Source organism: Schistocerca gregaria, chromosome 8 (assembly GCF_023897955.1).
Source record: "Schistocerca gregaria isolate iqSchGreg1 chromosome 8, iqSchGreg1.2, whole genome shotgun sequence".
NCBI lineage: Eukaryota > Metazoa > Arthropoda > Insecta > Orthoptera > Acrididae > Schistocerca > Schistocerca gregaria.
In genome coordinates this window covers 146,555,181-146,577,323 of record NC_064927.1, presented here as the reverse complement: position 1 = coordinate 146,577,323, position 22,143 = coordinate 146,555,181, and the positions used below count along the sequence as shown (strand labels likewise).

General features: G+C 42.8%; 1 protein-coding gene across 3 annotated transcripts in view; it reads left to right on the top strand.

Moving 5' to 3' along the window:
- LOC126283955 (protein still life, isoform SIF type 1) overlaps positions 1-22,143 on the top strand; it is a 1,235,171-nt gene that overhangs the window by 1,038,422 nt on the left and 174,606 nt on the right. For all 3 annotated transcript variants that reach the window (XM_049982390.1, XM_049982392.1, XM_049982391.1), the window contains one exon: positions 15,465-15,608. In XM_049982390.1, the coding sequence (XP_049838347.1) occupies positions 15,465-15,608 (144 nt within the window). The remainder of the gene's footprint in view (positions 1-15,464; positions 15,609-22,143) is intronic.

Genomic DNA, 22,143 nt, shown 5'->3' with positions numbered 1-22,143 from the left:
GTCGCTAATTCTATTATCTGCAGAGTACTGCTCTCCGAGATCTAGCCCTGGAGAACCATTTTTGTGGGCTGATGACGACCGTGCTCTCGCCACAGAATATCTAATTTTCCCTGTATCTGATTCAGCGTCCGCAGTTCAGCGCAACGACGCGGAATCTGATTCTATCATTAGTTCTCTGTGTCCAGTTTCGACTATAGACGAAGATTCAAAATGAATGGGACAAATAGAAATTTGGCCTACTACTGTAGTAATGACTTCATTTTAGAAATCCACATAGAGGCTGAAAGGTTAATCCTCACAGATTAGGTTGGCAGCACTCTGAAACTGTGAAAACTGGTCGTTGTTGTTCATCACTGGCATTAGCATTCTAAATGCAAAATTGTGGCATCGCAGAGCGCAATGTCGTAGAATACGCAGAAACATCATCAATAACGTTGTTCACAAACATTTTGGGACCAAATTTGGTAAAATGGTGCCAAACCGTCACAACATTGCTAGATGGGCAAAGCAATTAACGAGACAGGATGCGTATGTAAGAACAATACCGCAGGACTGCCATACGTCAAGAATGAAGTGGTGGGAAACATTCATGCGATCTACGAAGGAAGCCTCAGAAAATCCAATCGACGTGCCAGAAGAGAAGATGTCGCAGTCAACAGTGTGGCGTGTGTTGCGAAAGCTTCTGCAGTTGAAGGCAGACCATAAACCAGCCGATAAACCAAAATGAGCGCAATTATGCCTTCCAAGCACGGATGGAGATGGATGGTTTGCAGGGAGACTTGTGCTCTCTGTCAAGGCCACATTTCACTTAGGTGGCAAAATGAATAAGCGTAATTTGACACTATAGGGTACACAAAACCTACATGCCCCTCTGGAACATGAACATGATTCCCCGAAACCTAAACGTTGTCTACGTCATAACCAACTTCTTTGCGGAATCTGCCATTACGGGCATAACCTATTTCATATGCTTTCTCTCTTGCCTCAATTGACAGAACAGGTACTCGACTTCATTTTGGAGCAGGATAGAGCCCTGCCGGATTGTGATAACTAATACGTTGAAACTTCGGCGAACAACTTACATAGTGCTGGATGGAATGATCTGCCTTCCATGTTGTGCCCCCCCCCCCCCCTACCCACGCTACCCCATCTGACCTTACACCAAACAAATGTATTCTCTCTCTCTCTCTCTCTCTCTCTCACACACACACACACACACACACACACACACACTTCCGGGGCGTGTGAGGGACGTTTCCACATGGCTTACAGCAGCTAAGGCTCCGGATAGTCGGCGCAGTTAGCTCTACTGATCCGGCTGCGTTGCAACGTATTGGCAGGAAACAGAGTACCACACAGACATCTGCCGTGTCACAATCGAAGTCCACATCGAACATCTGTAAATGTCAATAGAAACAGAAAGAATTAATCTTTCAGTCTATAAGTGAATTTCTGAAGTAAAGTCATTGCTGCAATCACAGGAATACTTCCTTTTTGTCCCATTCATTTTGAATCACCCTACATCACGAATAAAATTTATTTATTCACTGCAGGTAGAATAGGAAAAAGAAAAAATGTACTACGAGTCCTTTTGTGATTCCTTGTTTGAACTACACTGATGAGACAAGACATTATGACCACTATTCACAGCAAGATTAAATGCCACTGGATAGCGTTGCAGGGACGTGACGCGGCACGGAAAGTACGAGGGTTGTCCAGAAAGTAAGTTCCGATCTGTTCCGAAATGGACACCACGGTGAAAACCGGTGAATCTTTGTACAGATGTGCTGGGTGGTGTCTCTAGTATGACCGTCGATCGCATCAAGACGCTCTTTTCAGTTGTGAGTGCACTCTGAGCGAGTAAAGGTGCCTATAACAACGATGTCTCCCGCCAAGTAGGAGGGCCCGTTGAGAGGCTTCGCCTTAATGAATGCAGCCCACCTGACACAACTGCCACGCACTTCCTTCTTCATGGCAGTTCTCAGCCGCACTCCGCAGGGGCAGTGAAGCTCCTGCAGCCTTTTCGATGGGAAGTGTTCGATCACCTACAACACAGCCCTAATTGGCTCGTCCTGAGTGTCATCTCTGTTCATATGAAACACTGGATCCGAAGACAACACTTCGGCGCAGGCTACGCACTAGAGACCAGCGTAGAGTATTATCAGAAAGCACAGGTGGCTGCCTTAAATGACGATGGTGTTGGAAATTTTCCATAACGCTCCGACAAATGTCTAAGTCGGAGCGGCGACTATGTAGAGAAGTATCTGGAAAGTGTAGCTAACACCTGTAAATAAAATGTTTCTGATTTTCACTGTGGTTTCCATTTAGCGACCGATCGGAGCTTACTTTCTGGACAACCCTCGTATATATAAGCTCTGAAGAGGCGACTCTGGGATCATTCTTGCGACGATACAGGGGGCGAATGGGGACAACTTTGACAAAGGGCAAATTGTTACGATACTGTGCCTGAGAACGAGAATCTTAAAAAAAGGCGAAACTCGTCAGCTGCTCGCGTGTGAGTCGATGGAATGTGGTTGAAAGGCTCTAAAATCACGAGTAGGCGACAAGGTGGACTTTCACGCGTCTTCCCAGAACACGAAGATCGCAGGCTTTTCTAATCCGTAAATGAGGATATACGGTGATGTGAACCATTTCTGACGACAAAATGTAATTATGGCGCATGCAAAAGAGTTTCTGAGCCCTCTTAACGCACGTCGCTGAACAAGGCGTCACGGAGCAGACGACTACACATTGTTCCCTTGTTGACCCAATGAAATCGTTTTATGCGAGTGGAGTGTGTACAGGACCGTCGAGATTGGACCTTTCATCAGTGGAAACGTCTCATCTGGTGCGATTAATCACGTTTCTAGAGACATCAGGGCGACAAATAAGTACACATAATGTAACGTTAACACAAAGCGGCCCCCATGCAACTCAAGTTCGTTTTACTCTACTTTACACAAAAATGCACAACATTTTTAAGCTACACATACAGTATACCAAAAAGTGCTGTGTTTGGTTTACAAGTACAAATAATTTGATAAGACGAAATAACTCTTTATGATGCTTATGCCGCCAGCTTGCACCGTCTAACAATTTCCAGGTCAAGACAGCCTGTATAGGCGTGCAGTGCCCATTATACGGAGACAGCGTCTAAGTTTTTCTGGTGAAAAAATGACGACTGAAAAAAATAGTTTGATGACCTCAGAATCTTGTAATGACCCCATACCCCTTTCCATGTGTTCACTACGTCAGTTCAAACTACATTTGGGCCTCATACTGGATATTACGTCCGTAACTACGGTAACTTTGAACCTCTAAATCACGGTAACGGTAAGGATGTCGAAAAAAGTTTCGAAGTTCTTCGAGAACATTGTCACAACAATATATGGTGAAAATTTGGCCATTTTCCATGAATAGAAATTATGGAAGTGGCTAGACCCGCATTTGGTACTTCTGATACCCAAAAAGCATAGTTTTTCTGGAGTTCCTCCGTCTATGAATTCTCGTAAATTCTGCTTTTATAAGCCACCTTAGGCCCACTTTAGACCACGGCTAATGCTAAAGAATCAACCTATTTGCTTAATGTACCTGTGCTAGAGAAAATCTCTTACGTTTAAATTTTGACCCTGTTTTGTAGGACAGCTACAGTACGCCTGTTATTCCGATAAATATACAAATGGTCGCTAGGCCATGTGTTATCCAAAACATTTAACTCATTATCTCTGTGATCGAGAGATATGAACGCCTGAAAAATCGCAATTTCGCGCGAGGCTTTTGATATCGTGCACGACTAACGACCGAATAATTCTTCAGAAACAATCTGCCCCCTCTGACACAATTTTAGGTAGGCGACCGTCTTCCGTAATTTCCGTACTTTTTCTTTTCTTATTACTCTTTTTTCTGTAGTTGTTTCCTGCAGGGCAGATCCCGTACAACGCAAGCGCTGTGTCCGGTGTACTAGCGTACGAGGGTCATTCTTAGAGTGAAGAACATTTTGAACTGACGAACCTCGCTTCTCTCTCCCCAAGCCCGCCGCCCTGTCACAGATTTCCTAATCGTCGGCGCCATGATGACGCTAACAGCGAACAGTAACAGTCGTATACTGTTTATTTGTGAGATTCTAAAGTGTTCAACGAAATTAACGATGCCGACGAGTGTGAGGTTCATAGCGTAATATGCTTTCTGAAAGTAATAAAAGACCGCACTATTGAAATTTACAGGCCGCTAACCAAATTTTTTGCAAAATGTGTTGCATCACGCTTGATTTCGAAAATGTTGGACCGTTATTATAGGATATGGGTTACGCCTTTTTGCGAACATACTGCTTTTTCTTCTTGCCCAAATATCTTTCAGCACTTCTGTGCCATCATCGGTGGTTTTTTTATTGAAAAGCTGTGAAAAGTGAAAATATTTTGCATTATAATTGATTTTACAAAGTGATGCCTAAAGGAAGTTTTCGTTCGTTTTGCTTCTTACCGTGATACTACGTTATGTGGTTTTGCAGGACTAACTCTATAGTGTCCTGCACTGATATCTGCAAACCAGACGATGTAAATGTAAATTTCATCGGCGATTTAACACACCACTTGATTTTTAAAAACGAGATTTTTGGCGTGTTAAAATGTTCTGTATAGTAACAAATATATACGCAAAACATTTTGACACGTCAAAAATCATGTTTTAAAAAATCAAGGGATGCGTAGTAACAAATGTATGCGCAAAACATTTTGACACGCCAAAAATCATGGGATGTGTTAAATCGCCGATAAAATTTACATTTACATTGTTTGGTTTGCAGATAACAAGCTAACAGTGCAGGATACTGCAGAGTTAGTACTGCGAACCACATAGTATGAAATCAAGGTAACAAGTAAAACGAACAAAAACTTTCTTCAGCCCTCACTTTGTTAATCAGTCATATCTTAAACTATTTTCTCTTTTTTTTACAGTTTCTCAATGAACAAAAAATCCACTGATGGTAGTACAGAGGTGCTTAACCATGTTTGGGTAAAAGGAAAAGCAGTGTACTTGCAACAAGGCAGAACCCATATCCTATAATTTGACTGCAAATATGGAAAGAAAGAACGAGAGCTGCAGATCCAAAAGATGAATATGGTGCACCGTTTTTAATAGTGAACGAACAAATAATTACGAAGAAGAACGACCTGGCCGAATTTCAATTTTGACTGAGGAACACAGATGAGGACTGAGAAAAACAATCAACAGGGTAGGGATTTCGCTATTGATGGACTCATCTTGTGCTTTCCTGAAATTTCACGAACACTCTTTGTCAAACTTCCTGGCAGATTAAAACTGTGTGCCGGACCGATACTCGAACTCCGGACCTTTGCCTTTCGCGGGCAAGTGCTGACCAACTGAGCTACCCAAGCACGACTCACGCCCCGTCTTCATAGCTTTATTTCTGCGAGTACCTCATCTCCTACCTTCCAAACTTTACAGAAGCTCTTCTGCGAACCTTGCAGAGCTAGTACTCCTGAAGGAAAGCATATTGCAGAGACATGGCTTAGCCACAGCCTGGGGGATGTTTCCAGCGGAGTGTGCGCTGGTATGAAACTTCCTGGCAGATTAAAACCAATCACTGTATAAAGGAGACTGCACACAAAAGTATAGTGCGACCCATCTTAGAATATTGCTTAACTGTATGACACCAGCGCCACGTAGGACTAACAGGGGATTTGAACGGATACAAAGAAGAGTAGTCGAACTGTCACAGATTTGAGATACCCATGGGAGAAATTTCATGAAAATGTTGAAAGAACTGTGGCAGACGCTAGAAGAGTTAGAAAAATTCTAGAACCAACTTTAAGTGATAAATCTAGAAACATGCCACAAGCCCATGTCTGTCATTCTCATAGGGATCGCACAGACAAGATTAGATTAATTGCAGCACGCACAGAGACATTTAACGAATCATTCATCCCGCGCTTCATACGTGAATGGAATGGGTATAAGGTCTGTTAACAAGTACAGTCAATCATACCCTCCAATTTTCACTTCATAGTAGTTTGCAGACTATACATGTAAGTGTAAATGTAAAAAACAAAATTATTCTCTTCAGTAAATCTGATCGTGCTTTTCTTGTTTACTAGCTTTCTGACACAATCTCAAAAAAAAAAGGAGAAAATTTGTTTCCGTTATTTTCGCTAACTTAAGAAACACATCTTTCAACAAAAAGTTGGCTGTAAGGAGCTCTTCCATGATTCAGTAAGTAACTTTATCATTTGAGATACAAATGTGATGGATGCTAGGCGTATATGATGTCACCTATAGCTCTCTCTGTACATATTGTACGTCAATGTCTGAGGTAACAACATTTCAAAGCTGAAGGAATTCTGGGCTATTGTCCAGTATGACTCCGTGAAGCATGCAGGTATCTATATCTATCACCCTTATTGCCTGGCAGAGGGTTCGTCGACCGTCAATGTACTTCTCTAGCTTTCCACTCTCGAACAGTGCGCGGAAAAAACGAACTCTTAAACCTTTCCGTGAGGTTCTCATTTCTCTTAGTTTATTGCGATGCCCATTTGTCGCTATGTAGGTGGTCGTCGACAAAAGGTTTTTTCCATTCGGAGAAGAAAGACGGAGAAAACGCCTTTGTTTAAATGACTGTCACCACAAGTCGCGCAACATATCCGTGACACTCTCCCCTGTACTTCTCAGTAACACAAAACAAGCTGCCCGTCTCTGAACTTTCCCGTTGTTCTCCGACAGTCCCAACTGGCAATCATCCCACAATGCATAGCAGTACTGTAGCAGAGGACCGGCTAGCGCAAGTAGGCACACTCTTTAGTGGATTTGTTGCATCTTTTAAGTGTTTTACCAATAAACCGCACTCTTTGGATCGCCTTCCCCGAAACATTATCTACGTGAGTGTTCCATTATAAGTTTTTCGCCATTGTAATCCCTAGATGCTTATTGAATTTACAGCCTTTAGATTGGTGCGAGTACGCTTGTACATACACTACGCTTTCATATTTTTTCCCTAGAGCATAGTTATAACCAAGGTTATCGGGAGATTTCCCTTGGTTATAAGGCAAATGCTGCAATTGGACATTCTCTGCAAAATTTTCGAAAACGTGACTTCGTCTGTTCTCCTACAGTCTCTGTGGTATTTGGCTGAAAAATTCCCTGATTGTACCAACTATTGCTTCGGACCGTGTGTTATTACGTTTTATTCAAATGTGAAACACAACAGTCCATATTAGAATGTTAGATAACGAGTCATAAAAAACTGCAGCATTAACTTAAAAATAAATCGCCGCCACCTAAGCGTAAGCTCACAGTCATTGAAACAAGCACGATTTATCTCTACTGAGACGGAAAAGGAATGGTGAGCTCTTGGCGATATCTCTCATTCGCGAGCAGGAGTGACGACTGACACAAAGGGGTTTGGTGTTCCCTCTGGTCGGCACACCTATATTTGGCGCCCTGCCTGGGAGATGTGCGCTGATTTTGGCCGGGCAAAAAGGAGGAGAACCGGGCGTGATGGGGGACCACGAGTGGAGCTAGACGGACGCTGGATCCTGGCCAGCTAGACTGCTCTCGCCGCCGTCACGGCTCGCTATGTGTGTGGAGGACTCGAAGCGTGCCAAGGCTCGGCACTCTAGCTGCTGGACGCTCCGGCCGAAACTCCAATCTCGAAGGGACAGCCGTCTCTCTAAAGAAACGACACGTAGAAGTCCCGCACACTTTCCAGAAGGAAGATTCGGGTTTAATGTGCGTCGACATCGACGTTATTAGAGATGGAGCACAAGCTCGTAATGTTCCAACGATGGGGAAGGAAATCGGCCGTACCCTTTCAGACCATTCCGGAATTTTCCTGGAGCTATTTAGGAACATCATTGTAAACCTAAATTTGGATGGCTGGACCCAGATTTGAATGCGAGTCCAGTGGGCTAACCTCATTCGATTCCACTTTCTAGTCGTAAAACAGCATGGACTTGGATCCGTGTACTTTTATAATGTCGGGACGTATTTGCCCACAACGTCAGAATGTAAGAGCACAAGGACCATGTTACAGCATGAAAACAGAGAACAACAGAAAGTCTCCTAATGGCCTGGCAGTCATCTTTCAATATTAGAAAATATGGCGCGAAAATCCGTATTTTTTAAAAATTCTAAATACCTAATTTATATGACCATTTTTCGTTTTTTCTTAATGGCTGGGCCTAATAGTCTACTATTAAAGTGCATGCCTGGAAACAAAATGTTTTTGTGACTTAGCAAAGTAACATATTCGAGTTGACTCTCATTTAAAATTTTGTAAATGACATCGTCATCGCCTTTTTATTATAAAATTATTTATTTGTAAAACCCAATACTGTAGTTCCGACCATATGGCCAGTATCAAGAGGAAATAATTCCTCCATCATCTGATATGACATGACGCAGAAGCCGGTTTCATCACATTTTGTTCCTGATTACGACTTCTTGAGCGTTCTGAAAATTTTCAGTTACGTTGAAAATATGTTGCTCGTACTCTGTTTTATTTTTCATTCATCCGTAATATCAAGTGGAGTATATGATTCCATATTTGTTTTTGTCTCATATAAAACAAAAGTTAGTTTTTTCGTATAGTGTTCTGTAGACTCATGTACATTTGTTGCTGCTTGCGAATACATGTGTGAACTGTTCGATTTAAATGTACTGTAAGTCTAATGTTCCTCTTCTACTTTATTTTACCTCGTGGCCCTTCTTGTTAGCAGCTTTTGACATTACTGATATTCAACTTTATTATGTCTTGTCACGGCATGACAATATATTTCTGCTTTGAATGGCATTGGTTCATACTACTAATTATTGGCGCACCACTCACGTTTGGTTTTTGTTTCTGCAGCACTACGCTTTTCAGTGTTCATTCTATTATCATCAGATGGGTTAGAGTAGTGTTACATGTTAACAACGTATGCCCCACAACTCATAAGTTTTTCAAGAATGTCACGTTTTACCGCCAAAAGGTGCTGCTAAAAGTCATTTATTGAAAACTAGTTCCTGTCCATGGGTCATCATATTCGTAAAAGATTTGTAACACCGTACCAGACTAATGGCTCGTATATAACATGAGTTAGTGAACTGTTTGGCACATTTTTCTGGTTCACGTTGTAATTTGTGATACTATTTGATAAGAGTGACTAATTTATGGACGTTATTATTTGACGGCACTTTATATTGCCTACTATAAGTTTGTAAATGGTTTATGAAGTTGATGATGATCAATAGACCGAAACTGGTTCTTCAATAATGAAATTTTAACAACTGCTCTTGGCGATAAAATACGATGTTGTTCAAATACTTTTTCATCGTTGAATTTGTTTGTGAGATCCACATCTCCTGGTCATTTTGTAGAAAGCGTGTGGCAGGGAAATTGCGTGCCATGTTGCACTGGTGGGGAAATTTAGCGTTATTTAAGCACTGAAAGAGTTTATAAACTTTTCTGTACGTTTTTGGGAGATGTACTTCATGCATATGTGGGCAAATAAGTATGTTGCATGTTGTAAATTTCATCTGCTTATCACTACACACTTTTCAAGTTACAATATATAATAGTGTTGCAGTTCAAAGATGTTTACTGTACCATTGAAAAGTTTGTAGTGAAACACACTTGCAGTTCGCTCTGGCAGCATACAAAAAATACAGTGTCCACTCACGTTATGTGACCATCATTCAAAAGCCTGAGTAAACAATTTTTGCAGTGCAGAACTCTGCGAGAAGTGCAGGAAGGGAGTCAATTATCTCTGGAAGGTACAGACACGAATGTGGGACCATGCCGTGGTAATCTGCGTTAGGTGTCGCTGTTGAGGATCCATATCGCGAACAGCCCATCCGAGGTGGTCCCACAGATTCTCGATTGGGTTTAAATTCGGGGAATCTGGTGGCAGGGCAATACGGTAAACTCATTCTGGTCCTCTTCGAACTACGCACGTACAATATGCGCCGTGTGCCACTTTGCATTATCCTGTTGGTAGATGCCATTGTGCCGAGGAAAACAAATTGCATGTACGGGTGACCATGGTCACCAAGGATAGATGCGTACATCTGGTTTGTCCATTGTGCCTTCCAGGATAAAGAGATCGCCCAGGAAATACCACAAAAACATTCCCCAGGCCTTAACGCACCCTCATCCGTTCTGGATCCTTCCGACGACTGTTGTAGGGTGTTTGCTTTCATTCGCTTCACACTTTACACACCAAAGGCCATTTATGATCTGAAAAGACCGCCTGTCGCCACTCAATAGATGTCCAGTTGCGGTACTGGTGTGCAAATTCCAGCCCTCGTCGTCGATCAAAAGCAGTCACCATGGATTCGTGAACTAAGCGCCCATTGCAGAGGCTCGTACACGGCAACGTTCGCTGAACAGTCGTTGGGAAACACCTTTGTTCATCTGGGCGGTCAGTTGCACAACAGTTACACATCCATTCACTCGTACACATCTCCGCAGGCTACTTTCACCTTTGTCATCTACACTATGTGATCAAAAGTACCCGGACACCTGGCTGAAAATGGCGTCCTCCATCGGTAATGTTGGGATTCAATATGGTGTTGGTCCATCCTTAACCTCGATGACAGCTTCCACTATCGCAGGCATACGTTCAATCAGGTGCTGGAAGGTTTCGTGGGGAATGGCAACCCATTCTGCAAGGAGTGCTGCACTAAGGAGAGGTATCGATGTCGGTCGGTGAGGCCTGATACGAATTCGGCGTTCCAAAACATCCATAGGTGTTCTGTACGATTCAGGTCAGGACTCTGTGCAGGCCAGTCCATTACAGGGATGTTATTTCGTGTAACCACTCCAACACAGGCCGTGCATTATGAACAGGTGCTCGATCGTGTTGAAAGATGCATTCACCATTCCCGAATTGCTCTTCAACAGTGGGAACCAAGAAGGTGCTCAAAACATCAATGTAATCCTGTGCTTTGATATTTTCACGCAAAACAACAAGGGGTGCAAGCCCCCTCCATGAAAAACACGATCACATCATAACACCACCGCCTCCGAATTTTACTGTTGGCATTACACACGATGACAGATGACGTTCACCGGGAATTTGTCATACCCATACCGTGCCAACGGGCCGCCACATTGTATACCGTGATTCGTCACTCCACACAACGTTTTTCCACTGTTCAATGGTCCAGTGTTTACGCTCCTTACACCAAGCGAGGTGTCGTTTGGCATTTACCTGCGTGATGTGTGGCTTATGAGCAGCCGCTGGACCATGAAGTCCAAGATTTCTCACATCCCACCTAACTGTCATAGTACTTGCAGTAGATTCTGATACAGTTTGTAATTCATGTGTGATGGTCTGGATAGATGTCTTCCTATTACACATTACTCCTCTTTAAGGAATTGGTGGTTTCTGTCAGCCAACAGATGAGGTCAGCCTGAACGCTTTTGTACTATACGTGTCCCTTCACGTTTCCACTTCACTATCACATCAGAAACAGTGGACGTAGGGATGTTTAGGAATGTGGAAATCTTGCGTGCAGATGTACGACACAAGTGACACCCAATTACCTGACTAAGTTCGAAGCCCGTGAGTTCCGCGGAGCATCCTATTCTCCTCTCTCACGATGTTTACTGAGGTCGCTGATATGCAGTACCTGGCAGTAGGTGGCAGCAAAATGAACCTAATATGAAAACCGTATGTTTTGTTGGTGTCCGGATACTTTTGGAAAACTTGGAAATTTGTGGGACCAAATTGCTAAGGTTATCGGTCCCTAGGCTTACACACTACTTAATCTAACTTACACTAAGGACAAAACACACACACACACACACACACACACACACACACACACACACACACACATGCCCGAGGGAGGACTCGAACCTCCGACGGGGGGAGCCGCGCAAAACGAAGCAAGGCGCCTTAGACCGCACAGCTACCTCACGCGGCTGTACTTTTGATCTACACCTACATATATACTCCGCTACCCACCAAGCGGTGTGTGGCGGAGGGTACAATTCGCAGCCGGTCGCTTTGGCCTAGCGGTTCTAGGCGTTTCAGTCCGGAACAGCCCCTTCCGTTTAGCGCGTCGTCTATCTGCAAATGTGTCCCACTTCAAACTCACAATGAGATTTGTAACGCTCTCGCGATGGCTAAGTGTACTAGTCACGATTACATAGTGTATGACCCGTTGTACACCACAGTTTCCCCGTGATATTTTTTGGTAGCGCCATTTTGCGTTGCACTGTATACTTTAACGACGGCAGCGCGTGAATAATTTACAAATTTCGCCGTTTCTGAAATGGTTCCGCTCTTGAGCCGAAAGCCATTGATAATTTTCTTTTGGACTTCAGGTAAATCGCTCCACTTATACATTTCGACAACGACTGCAGTGTTTCCCACGGTCTCCACCCCCACCCCCGCCCCCTTTCCCCGACACACTTTATACACCCTCCACTGCTAATGCTGCCAACTCCCATCTGTGAACTCGTTGAGGTCCTACATAGGCGGTAGTCACATTAATGTGATTGGACAGCGTATATTCCCCCAAGATATGCTCCAAGTACAGCTTCCACATACAATAGAAAAGTGTACAAACCCTATCAGCTCTTTAAATTACGCTTACGTTTCCACGTGAATGCAAGATGACATACATTCCCACTGCCACAACATTGTCCGCTAAAGAAACAATTCAACAAAGCAGACGTGCGCTAATCCACCTGAAGATGACTGCGTAACTATTGAAACACGTAGTGGAGTTAAAATGAAAATAAAAGTGCCTGATAAATCTACTAATATAATCAGGTGCAGCCCTTACTGAGCAGTTCATTATGGACGATGTATTTGTTGTGCACAAACTTGCTAAACTGAACAAACAGCGTCAAACTACACTCACAACTAACAGTGTCCCAGCAGCCAAATATGTAAAAATGCCATATCTTGGAATAGTATCTGACAAATTAGCAAGACTATTCAAAAACACTGAAGTAAAATCAGCTTCAGCACCAACAAGAACTTAAGTAGGAAGCTTATTCACAATATAAAACCACCAGATACAAGTCTTGAGGCATCTGCGATTCACAAAATTACCTGCAGCCAATGTAACAAATATTACATCGCCCAGACAGGCAGAAATTTCAGAACCCGATTCAAAGATCATTTAAACTGTTACAAGCTTGATAAATGTAACAAATCAGCAGTAGCAACTCACATTAAAGACACAGGCCACCCTTTGAAAATCGAAGACAACCGCGAAATTTTACACAAAATAGGAGAAAGTAAAAGAATGGATATCATGGAAGAAATGGAAATTTTCATACATAATCCAAAGCATGGAGATAACATACTTAATGAAATAATCTAATTCAAAAACTCAGAATTCTTGAACAGTCTTAAGCTAGTTCTAACTCAATAGATTGAAGATGTGTCATTGTAAATAATTGACTACAAATCAGTCAGTACCAAAATATCGATACAAAAAACTGGATAATTGATGCAGACTCAAATGCTACAGTCCGCCGTCTTGTGTTGTGTGTATAACATCGAATCAATTTGTGTAGTGAATTACATTGGCAGTCAGTGACAAAGAAATATAATGTGCAATAGTGTAATGTCAATCAACAGCTTCGTCATTACACCAGTGATGCAAGCGAAGCAGCAAGATGATGAAATTGTAAGTGATCAACTGTCATATAAAAGCCTTTCACACTATTTTCGTAACACATAACGGATGCAGATCTATCTGCATCCTATACAGGCAGTGATATACATAGTCAACCACAAGGAAGAAAACCAGCAGAAGGAATCAATGATTTCGATTTCTAGCCATACACTGCCCCCCCCCCCCCCCCCCCAAATGCCATGCCAGCAGCTACAGTAAAAAGCAATGGACACAGAGTTCTAGATTACTCTAGTTCAAGACTGTTTATTTTTAAGTATCATTTCTCTACATGTATGTATGTATGTATGTATAAACGCTTGAAGATGAACAGAACATGTTCGAAGCGCGTTGCATTATGTTAGATTAAGCATAAAATAAAAAGTGACTGGTAGCAGAAACTTGAAATAAATAATTAAAGTCGTAAGCTAGTTCTAACACAATAGAATGAAGATGGGTCAATGTAAATAATTGACTACATATCTGTCAGTACCAAGAATATCGATACAAAACCTCGATAATCGATACAGACCCACATCTTGTGTGCGAAACGTTTGCATGTATGTCCAAGCAGTTTCTGCTGTGAATTACGATGGAAATCAGCGATAAAATTCAATGTGCAGTAGTTTAATGCTTACCGACAGCTCCGCCATTACTCCAGTGATGCAAGTGAAGCAGCAAGATGATGAAATCGTAAGTGATCAACTGTCATATAAAAGCCTTTCACACTATTTTCGTAACACATAACTGTCTGCATCCTATACAGGCTGTGATATCATACGTAGTCAACCACAAGGAAGAACACCAGTAGAAGACATCACTGATTTCTAGCCATCCACTGCCTCTCTCTCTCTCTCTCTCTCTCTCTATCTCTCTCTCTCTCTCTCTCTCTCTTCTCAGCGATCACAGGCCCTGTAGACCACGCGCTGCATTAAAGATCTGCTTCCACCGCCTTCTGTCTCTCGCAGCCTACTGCCCCCCTCCTCTCCCCCCTCCCCCCTAAATGCCACACCAGCCTCTACAGTAACAAACAATGGAAAAAGAGATCTAGATTAATGTAGTGTCTTTATTTTTAAGTAACATTTTCCTGTCTGTATATATGTATGTATATCCCCCCTCCCCCCTAAATGCCACACCAGCCTCTACAGTAACAAACAATGGACAAAGAGATCTAGATTAATGTAGTTTCTTTATTTTTAAGTAACATTTTCCTGTCTGTATGTATGTATGTATATCCTCCCTCCCCCCTAAATGCCACACCAGCCTCTATAGTAACAAACAATGGAAAAAGAGATCTAGATTAATGTAGTGTCTTTATTTTTAAGTAACATTTTCCTGTCTGTATGTATGTATGTATATCCCCCCTCCCCCCTAAATGCCACAGCAGCCTCTACAGTAACAAACAATGGAAAAAGAGATCTAGATTAATGTAGTTTCTTTATTTTTAAGTAACATTTTCCTGTCTGTATGTATGTATGTATGTATATCCCCCCTCCCCCCTAAGTGCCACACCAGCCTCTACAGTAACAAACAATGGAAAAAGAGATCTAGATTAATTAAATGTAGTTTCTTTATTTTTAAGTAACATTTTCCTGTCTGTGTGTATGTATGTATAAACGACTGAAGATGAACAGAACATGTTCTAAACGCGTTGTATTGTGTTAGATTAAACATAAAATAAAAAGTGCCTGGTAGCAGTAATTAGAAATAAATAATTGCTAGACTAGACTTCCATTCCATGTGTTACCTTGCTGTCTAAATGTGTATCGTGTAACCTGGAAGCGAATGAGCAGATTCGGAGTCGTCTGAGCGAGTGCTTCGCCCTCGTGTTGCAGGCGCCGTGCCAGGTGGAGCTGGAGAACTGGGTGAACAGCATCCATTCTGCGTGCGCAGCCGCCTTCGCCCGGCACCGCGGCAAGACGGGCACGCTGCACCTGCTGCAGGAAGAGATCTTCCGCCTTGAGAAGGCCATCGAGTCGGTAAGCTTCACCACACTGTACTGCTGTCCAACAGCTCACTACGCCGCCAGTGTAGGCTTTCACGGCCAATGTTTACTATATTTATAACTCATGGACTGAGATGCTGTAGTTGAACTATTAAACTGATAGCTGGCGTTTCGTCTCTCACTGCGAGAGACATCTTCTAGGACAGTGATGCATACTCATTGCCGTTTTAACTACGAAGACATCCCCCGCAGTCAATATCTTTATACAGGGTGATTCATGATTCCTACTACAGGCTTCTAGTGGTTATGGAGGGGACTTAGTAGATAAAGTTTTGACAAAGAAACCAAGTCCGCAAGTGTATCGTTTGGGCGTGAAATAAGTTCGAAGATTGGATCACTCTCAGAAGTTAAGAAGAGGACGCCGTCGACAATCCTTGCTGTAATTATGACATCACACACTATTTTCTTTCGACTACAACAGCTGCGAAAAATTGGTAGGTCCGAAACTGGGAGGGTTGACTGGGGTGCTCCACAGACGCGCTTCACTCTCAATTCTGAAGAGGACGTCCTTCGTCCCTTAGAAAAGAACCCGAGGACAAGAATTCAAAACATTGCCCATGCCATCCGCTCCCACACCCCACAGGCCGAAGCTCATTGTCTCCGCTGTGTGCGTATCGCGAAGCGGGAGATTTTAAAGTGGTCTGATCTTCAGATTTCCAGACATGAGTTCCTTATCAAAACATCATCTCCTAAGTCGCCTCTACAATCCCTAGAAGCCTTTAATGTGAAAATCATCCTGTATATTGGCCACGGCCTCTCATCCCGAAAGCTTTAGCTAAAGCTGGTTGCTGACTCAACAGACTCCAATAAGCCACCCTGCTCACTGTACAAGCACCCATTGTGTTTTTATTTGTTAACGAATTAAATCCGGTATTTAAAAAGCTATTCCTTCAGCAAAACACAGTGTATTCTTTACTCTTATTATCTAGCCATACATGTTTCGACACCTGTGTGTCACCAGCTCGTTTTATTTCTGTAGATATACGAGTATTACACATTTTTAGGTTGGTTTTCTATTTTTGGCCTAACAGTGTCTGCTTCTATATGACTGATCTGCGACTAACACGTGTTTGGGAGAGGGTTCATCGAAATACACTGGCGGAAAAAGCCAACACCCTCAAGGGCAAGGCCATGTCTTGGACAAGTGAGGTGACAGGTAGAACATCATTGTAGCAGTATATGATAACAAATTCAGACCAAACTACACACCCATGTCACTGTGATGGATGTCCAAACAGTAAATAGTGTACCACAGATGTAAAGCGAACTGTCGTGGTTTGAACTTTTTCGATGTATTCCGTAAGTTCTGTATCGTAACGACCTCACAACTCACCGCAGTAGTCTAGCGGAGGCGGACAAGCGTAGTGTAGGCAGTCTTTCCCGTAGATTTGTTGCTCCTTCTAAGTGTTCTGTGAATAAAACGCTTTCTTTTGTTTGCCTTCACCAGAACATTTTCCGTATGTTGGTTCCAAATAAAGCTGTTCGTCGTTGTAATCCCTACGTATTTATTTGAATCGACAAACTTTAAATTATGTTACATATCGCGTATCGGGAATGTAACGGAATTTTTTAGCACAAGAGTGGAGGAAAACTCCTTTTGTTGTTTAGTGTTGTTGCCACTTTTTGCATCAAGATGTCTGAATCCTTTATTAATTTGTTTTAACCTTCTGATGACTTTACCAGACGGCAAACTACGGCGTCGTCGCCAACAGTTTGAGGTGGCTACTTAAATTGTCTCCAAGATCAACATCAGCCATGTCTGTGCGACCTTGGTCAAACTGTTGGCACCATTTCACTACGGTTGGAGGCGGCATTGGATATGGTCTCTATATAGTCAGAATTTCAGGTTGAATATAGAAGTTTTTCCCTTAATAATCGTACCGTCGCACGTACTTCAACTTTGGAGCACGAGTTGTCACTCCGTTTCGATTGTAACCTGTGATGCATCCGTTATCCGTAGAACTGTCTCTCCAGGAAACCCGGAACCTGCACTCTCTTCTGACAATGCGCCACTCTTGTTGCGAAGTCGTCTTAGCGTGTGACTACTTCTGTAACTTACTTTTGGAAGTCCATAAGTACATCATATCCCCATCATCCTTTTCATAAACATCATCATCTATATTTTAACATCACAATTTTTTTAAATCTGAAAACTAATGGCTCAATAGCGTCAACAAGTATGATTCGCCCCGCCCCCCTCACCCCCTCTCACCCACCGAGGTGGAATGTAAATCTCTCTTAAATTAAATAAAAACATCATTATTTGTCGTAAGTTTTATTTGCTGTTGGCTGCACAGCTTGCTGGCCTACCCTCAGGTTCGTCGACTTCCGATTTGAAATGCCATAACAGCCTCAACTGTCCAAATAATTACATCCTAAAACGGACCACTATAATTTCAGGAGTTTCGTACGACTGTGGTAACCTGCCTGAAAAAAGTAATTTCTCTTGTGTGACAATCTTTTCATCTCAGAGTGGCACTTAACACCCAACGCCCTCGGTTATTTGTTATGTATGTGACGGACAAAGTGTCAACGCGTTTCGTAGAACACATCAAGAGTAATGGCCAATATTCAGAGATATGACAGGAAAGATCATTCGAAGCTAAAAATCCAGTAAACATGGGCTCTAAAATGCATAAACTAAGAACTATGGGCACTTCTTCGTCTTCGATATTGTGAAACAAATCTCTTGTACCGCAAATTCGTTTCTTCCCACATTTTGAGAACTGGTAGTATGATCCAAAATAAGGAAAAAAGTCCAGTAAACATGAGCTCTAAGGTTCATACCTTAAGAACTATGAGCGATTGTCAATCCTCGCTGCTGTGAAACGCATCTCTTCTACTAAACATGTTCTCATAGCTCTTAAGGGATGCGTTTTAGTGCCCCTATTTACTAGCCTTCTTCGGTTCGTATGATCGTTCCTGTCATATCCCTGAATACTGACCGTTCCTCCCGGGACACACTGTATAGAGTGACTAGTATTTTTGCCTAAATGTTTAATTTAAGTTTCACTTAATATTTTTCCTAGGAAAGGTATAGAATGCCTAGATATCTTATAAACTGCGAAATGAACACAGGCAAAGTATAAAATTTCAGTAGAATAACACGCTCTAACTAGACATTTATATATTTAATGGCAGTTACATTAAAACATTAAAATTATCACATTTGTTTATATCTGAAAATTAGCTTATTCTGAAGTAGATGAATTTAAATAGTTTTTAACAGATACTAATATGTAGTGAACAATCTAAGAAATAGTTTCTTAATAATTATTACAGTTCTATAACGAACAGTAGCCAAATCTCCTTGGAAAACGCTGTTTTTTGAAAAATTACTCCAACTTTCTGTAATACCTTTGCAATACCGCCAATTACAACATTTTCAGAATCGTCGCATGCAACCTCCATTTTACCTAAAGCGACACTGTGAGACAACTAAACTCCCGCCAGACTGGAATGAAACACGTATAATAATGTTGTGTGTGAATCTTATCACATTTAAATTATCTGTATTTTATGCTTTGCCTTAAACGTAACCAGCATTCTATTAATTGCCTAGGCAAAGTATTAAATAAGATGCATTTCATACCACGCGTAACGATTTTTGTTATTCTACAAACTGTCTAGGCACTCCATAAAATGCCGGATTTCACAATTTGCCGCAACATATACACTCCATTCTCTGTGTTCCCCTGTGGCAACCTCTAGTATCATGGAAGTTATTCGCTGATGTCATAACTCATGTCCAATCATCCTCTCCCTTCTTCTGTACACGAACAGAGCTCTGTAAGCACCATAGTCCGATTTCCCAGAAACTTCTCTCAGTGAAAGAGAGGTCAAAATAAGCGAACACGAGTCTCGGATTATACATAGATATTCGATCATTTCTGAGAAAACAACAGTCAAAGTTTTCAAGGTACCTGTGCCTTTCAGTGAGTAAGTAATTCAACAGAAGCGATGGCACAGTGGCTAGCGTTGCGGAGTTTTCCGCTCCGTGTTCGAAACTTCATTATTAATTTTATCTTTGTTCTTCATGTATTATCAATGTCTGTAGATGATTACTGTACGAATGTTTTCCTCTTTATATTGAAATAACATTGTCTTCATGCACCTTCTAATTGTGAGTCCGGTGAATGAATAAAAAAGAAAAACTATAAAAGAATGGAAAAATTATTTTAAATTGTCTTCAATGAAATCTCTGTAGTTTATCTTGATTCATAATAAATTTCAAGAGCTTTTTTTCGTGAAAGTGATCAGTTATGCGTGGTTTGCAACGAAAATACTCCCAACACGAAATTTTCAGCATGTCAACGACGTTTCTTTTCCTAACGAGATTCGTACTAAGAAATGTCGCTGTGGGAAAGCTGTCGTCGAGCGATACTCGTGGTGTTCGGAATTTCTGTGTTTCAAACGTTTCTACAGTAGGTATCATCCAAGGAAATGCACGAAATCTTCCTTTATAATATACACTCCTGGAAATTGAAATAAGAACACCGTGAATTCATTGTCCCAGGAAGGGGAAACTTTATTGACACATTCCTGGGGTCAGATACATCACATGATCACACTGACAGAACCACAGGCACATAGACACAGGCAACAGAGCATGCACAATGTCGGCACTAGCACAGTGTATATCCACCTTTCGCAGCAATGCAGGCTGCTATTCTCCCATGGAGACGATCGTAGAGATGCTGGAGGTAGTCCTGTGGAACGGCTTGCCATGCCATTTCCACCTGGCGCCTCAGTTGGACCAAAGTTCGTGCTGGACGTGCAGACCGCGTGAGACGACGATTCATCCAGTCCCAAACATGCTCAATGGGGGACAGATCCGGAGATCTTGCTGGCCAGGGTAGTTGACTTACACCTTCTAGAGCACGTTGGGTGGCACGGGATACATGCGGACGTGCATTGTCCTGTTGGAACAGCAAGTTCCCTTGCCGGTCTAGGAATGGTAGAACGATGGGTTCGATGACGGTTTGGATGTACCGTGCACTATTCAGTGTCCCCTCGACGATCACCAGAGGTGTACGGCCAGTGTAGGAGATCGCTCCCCACACCATGATGCCGGGTGTTGGCCCTGTGTGCCTCGGTCGTATGCAGTCCTGATTGTGGCGCTCACCTGCACGGCGCTTAACACGCATACGACCATCATTGGCACCAAGGCAGAAGCGACTCTCATCGCTGAAGACGACACGTCTCCATTCGTCCCTCCATTCACGCCTGTCGCGACACCACTGGAGGCGGGCTGCACGATGTTGGGGCGTGAGCGGAAGACGGCCTAACGGTGTGCGGGACCGTAGCCCAGCTTCATGGAGACGGTTGCGAATGGTCCTCGCCGATACCCCAGGAGCAACAGTGTCCCTAATTTGCTGGGAAGTGGCGGTGTGGTCCCCTACGGTCTTGGCGTGCATCCGTGCGTCGCTGCGGTCCGGTCCCAGGTCGACGGGCACGTGCACCTTCCGCCGACCACTGGCGACAACATCGATGTACTGTGGAGACCTCACGCCCCACGTGTTGAGCAATTCGGCGGTACGTCCACCCGGCCTCCCGCATGCCCACTATACGCCCTCGCTCAAAGTCCGTCAACTGCACATACGGTTCACGTCCACGCTGTCGCGGCATGCTACCAGTGTTAAAGACTGCGATGGAGCTCCGTATGCCACGGCAAACTGGCTGACACTGACGGCGGCGGTGCACAAATGCTGCGCAGCTAGCGCCATTCGACGGCCAACACCGCGGTTCCTGGTGTGTCCGCTGTGCCGTGCGTGTGATCATTGCTTGTACAGCCCTCTCGCAGTGTCCGGAGCAAGTATGGTGGGTCTGACACACCGGTGTCAATGTGTTCTTTTTTCCATTTCCAGGAGTGTGTGTAAGAATAACGTATTGATATAAAAATTAAATATAAAAATATGAGAACGAAATAAAGATTGTAACCCCTGGAAATTCCATTACATATATACACAGATACCATAGCATTCACAGATATAGCGTATAATAATGGTATGACAGTTTTACAATTAATATAACGCTCTTGTATCCGCTAATTTTATAACAAACATTCATTAGTAATCTTTTACGGACATAGTTCGATAAATGAAAAAAAATGAATTAAAATACATAGGACAATAATTAGGTTTCGAACACGGGACGCAAAAGTGACTGCGGCGACCCTGACAACTGTGCCGTTAGTTAAGGTCAGCTTATTGTGCTCTAAAAGGCATCTAAATAGCTCGAAAACTTTGGCGATCGCTTTCTCAGAAACTGGCGAGTTTCTACGGATAATCCCAGACACGTATTCGCTTATTTTGGCTTCTCTTCCACTACGCGAAGTTTCTGCGAAAGCGGGTTGCGCCGCTCGCCGTGCTGTCCTCGTTACGCTTTTCCGTGTATTCCTAGCCGATTTGCTGAGACGCTCCTCATTTCTTAGTTTATCAGTCCAGTTTCCAGTATTCTCCTTCTGTGACATCACATCTCAAACTCGTTGACGCTCTTATTCTCTCTTT